This window comes from Lathyrus oleraceus, chromosome 4 (genome assembly GCF_024323335.1).
Source record: "Lathyrus oleraceus cultivar Zhongwan6 chromosome 4, CAAS_Psat_ZW6_1.0, whole genome shotgun sequence".
In the NCBI taxonomy this organism is placed as follows: Eukaryota; Viridiplantae; Streptophyta; class Magnoliopsida; order Fabales; family Fabaceae; genus Lathyrus; species Lathyrus oleraceus.
Window position 1 is genome coordinate 26,374,346 of NC_066582.1, and position 4,256 is coordinate 26,378,601.

The window sequence follows — 4,256 nt, forward strand, 5'->3', positions numbered from 1 at the left end:
GACATTTTGTTTCCTGCAGCTGATGAAGGAAAAGAATGCAAATTAGTGGGATAGACCGACTCAAGTTGGTGTAGTGATGCTAAGGATCGAAAATCCACAACTGGTTATGTGTTTATGCTAGGTGGTGCACCAGTTGCTTTGAGTTCGAGAAAAGAGCCAGTAGTGACATTATCGTCATGCAAAGCATAATATGTAGCTGCTTCTCTTTGTGCATGTCAAGTAACATGGATGGTGATTCTGGTCGAAGAAATAATAGCGAAGAGTCATGGAGCTATTACCATGAAGATCGACAACATGTTAACTATCAATCTGGCGAAGAATCCGATAGCACATGGTCGAAGCAAGCACATGGAAATGAGGTTCCATTATCTTCGAGAGCAGGTAACAGATGGGAAGATGAATGTGGAACACTACAGAACTGAGAATCAGATTGCAGACATCATGACGAAGGGAGTGCAGGTCGAAGTGTTCAGAAGACTAAGAGCTATGATGAATGTAGATAGCTTAGACACAATGAACTAGGCAATGTGTTGAATTGTAATTCCTGTGTCGAAGCAGGTCGCTCGACAGAGCAAGGAAGTATCCAACCACATAGTGTGTTAAGTAGTGTTAGCTATTTTGGGCATTTATAATTTTGGGTTTTTATAGTTTTGGGCTTTGACTTGAGGTCCAAGTTAACCTAAATCTATAAATAGAGGGAGTAACCCTTATTTTGTAATAGAGGTGAATAGAGTATTTACAACACTTGTAATTCACAGTATTTTGCAGTTGCAAAGTGAGAATAAGAAGTTTTCCACAGTTTGTGGGCAGAGAGAAACTCTGCAGAATTTATATTTTTCTTCTTTTTCATCGGTCTATACACTCTTTCTTTCTCCACTGTTCATTTCTTTTCATTGCTATTGTGTGGATAATAACAATATTGTTCATCAAGATTGATTGATATTCTCCTTAGATTTTAGGGGATTTCCAACCAGATTTCCATATTAAATTTAACATATATCAAGATGTTTCACATTAGATTCTATTGCTTTTCCATAGAACATGGTGAGTTTAGAAATTTCAATCCCTTAAAAGAGTTCTGATTTGTAACATACATTAATGGATGCATATACAAATAACGTCTATTTACACCATCTCCCTTAAAACAATGCTTTTATAAACTCTCTACAACAAGGTCTATTTAACCTAGTGTCTTCCAACTTTTTGAGAATTACCACCTCTATTTATAAATACAAGATACTTTTGAATTTTTTATTTAAATTTTAGAGTACATTAATTATTTATTGAAAACTCAATCATAATTATATTACATTATTTTGATAATATGCACTAAATACTCCTTACGTAAATATTAAATAAAATTCTCGTTTAAAAAATAAATTATAATAAATTTATGGATTAATTATTATACACGGTCGATATAAAAAAATTTACACTGTCGATTTATAACGGTCATCTGTTTGCATTACTTTATAAATTTTTAAAATAAAAATTAAATTTATTTCAATATTCAATATAAGATTAAGTAACGGTGTAAAGTTTTTTTACATTATAAGTGTATTTTAATTAAGTCCATAAATTTAATATAATAAAATATTCTAATTATTATAATTTACTACTCAAAAGAAAATAAAGATTTTAAAAGAAATATAGTTTTAAGAAAAAGAAGCGAAAGCGGTGCGATTTCAGGTATTTGAAACAGAAACATGAAATTATTAGTTAGCGCGAGTCGAAAATTTGACACCGTGGCGATCCGCGTGATGCTAAATCTTGAACCAATCATTTTAAATCGAACGGTGGAGATCTTGAGATAGCTTATTCACATGGATAGCCGTCGAAAAAACCCTCTCATGATATATAAAATCCACAAATCCTCATTCAAACAACATCAGCACCCATCAAATCTCATACATCTCTGAAAGTAGGAATCAGCTATCAACAACATCACCATGTCTGGAAGAGGTAAAGGTGGTAAGGGTTTGGGAAAGGGTGGTGCAAAGCGTCACCGTAAGGTTCTAAGGGATAACATTCAGGGAATAACAAAGCCTGCGATTCGCCGTCTCGCAAGGCGTGGTGGTGTGAAGCGTATCAGTGGATTAATCTATGAGGAAACTCGCGGTGTTTTGAAGATCTTTCTAGAGAATGTTATCCGTGATGCTGTTACTTACACGGAGCATGCTCGCCGGAAGACTGTTACTGCAATGGATGTTGTTTATGCTCTCAAGAGACAGGGAAGAACTCTTTACGGATTTGGTGGTTAGGGTTAGAGTTAAGGGTCTCTTTGTAATAGCACATCACATGTTCTTGTATTGCAACTCATGTAATGATAATATTTATCTAATCAACTCGTATCTTTTTAGAATTTAACCGTCTATCACTTTTATGCTTATTCATTCACAAATTTTGGATTTTAATTTTTCGATTCGGATAGATTTCTTTGCGAGAGCACCGATTTTGGAGTAATTGCATTAATACTCATCTAGCAAACGATCATTTTAGTTCTGATGATTTGTATAAATTAACGGGGGTTAACTATTGATTGTTTTGAAGTACAAAACATTAAAGTTTGACTAGGTGTAAAAGTCTAGCCCCTTTTGCGAAATCTAATCTCAGTTGATTCAGTTCCTGACTAATAGATGTACCTGCTTATTGTGTTGACACACCTTGAACAGGAATATAGTTACCTTCACGACTACCTTGGGAACCTATGGAAAAAGAAGTATATAAAATCATCAAGCCATTTGTGAAGAGTTCAACATTAGATGAAATAAGGCCTTGAAATTAATTTATAATTGGGGGAAAGACCAATTGGGCCATTCACTATCAAACCAACCACTAGGGTTATACTGCAGAAATTTAATTTTAGGCTTAAGGAGTGGGTGTTAATAATCTCATACTAACTAAGATAAAGTTTTTAACTAAGAAGTTTATAAATAGTAACAATCCTTATTTTATTTTATTATAAATCAATTAGATAAGAGTTAAACTGACCTATCATAAATAAAGAGGGGTTTTTTAAATATATTTTATATACTTTTTAGATATTATTTGAAAATTTAAAAATGTTTCTTGTTTTCGAAGATGTGTTTGCGTTATATTATTTCAGAAATTTTAAAATTACGATTACAAAACAGACACATTGATATCAGATTCAAAAACATTTAATTTTTCAAATTGAAATCAAGATTTATAAAATAAAATTACGATTATATAGATGAATTCAACATAAAATACAACATTTCATTTTAATATTCAGGTGAACGCTTTAATATTTTTAATTTGAGTGAAATATAACATAAGAGTACCTTAATTTATAGAAGTCATAGATCAATATGGAACGCTCAATGCCCGGCATGTTGATATCAGAGATATATCTCTGAAATTGCACCCTATAATCTTGTTTCGGAGATATATCTCCGAATTTTTTTCATGAACTAGTTCCAAATCAGAACCTTATATTTTTTTTTTACAAAAGAATAAATATCATGGAGAATATAAAAAATGCATTAAGATATAATATGAACAATTGTTTAATATATTACACTTCGTTTATATTGAGACACAGTTATATACACTTATTTGTCTGGCTACACAAGAAATTAAAAAGAATTGAAACATATGGTAGACACTTATTTGTCTGTTTCAATGTTGCTCAATTTCTCAAACTCTTGCATCCTCTTTATAAAATGATTCTGTCAAGTCTCAACTTTTGTTGTTGAATGAGTCGTCCACTCCGATGATGTAAGCGATATAGGATATCCCGATTTCAAGTAAACTTGAACAAAATAACTTGATTTTAAGAGTAAGCCAATACACATAATACGATCATTTGGATTTTGAGGTTGGACGGTACGCAGTGAAAAAAAGATTTTCGAAAAGTTATATCGTGTCAAATCAACATACACTCGATCATACACACATGCTATTAGGTTATCCATTTCAGAGAAGCACATCTATTTTATCTCCAGAGTCGTCCACTAAGACAAGGAATAAAATATTCATAAACTTCAACGACGTGTTTTTTCTTTTTGTACAAACGTGGGTATGATTATTTGAGTCCTCAACTCTTGGATAAGTTGATGGCGGACAAGTATATGATTATCTTTTCCTTGTTTACCGTTAAAATTGGTAAACAACCGTTGGTCTTCCAAATTACAGAAACTTTGGTTACTCGCAGGATCGACCAAATTGATCATAGGACATGTGTTATTGTTCTAAAAGTCTTATACGAGAATATAGATACTTCGAAAGTATTC

The 4,256-nt window shown here is 32.3% G+C and overlaps 1 protein-coding gene across 1 annotated transcript; it reads left to right on the plus strand.

Annotated features, from left to right (window-relative positions):
• The first annotated feature begins 1,869 nt into the window (after window positions 1-1,869).
• On the plus strand, window positions 1,870-2,362 carry LOC127138569 (histone H4). Its single transcript, XM_051065040.1, has one exon. The coding sequence runs from the start codon at window positions 1,950-1,952 to the stop codon at window positions 2,259-2,261; it is 312 nt and encodes a 103-aa protein (XP_050920997.1). The 5' UTR covers window positions 1,870-1,949; the 3' UTR covers window positions 2,262-2,362.
• The last annotated feature ends 1,894 nt before the right edge of the window (window positions 2,363-4,256 follow it).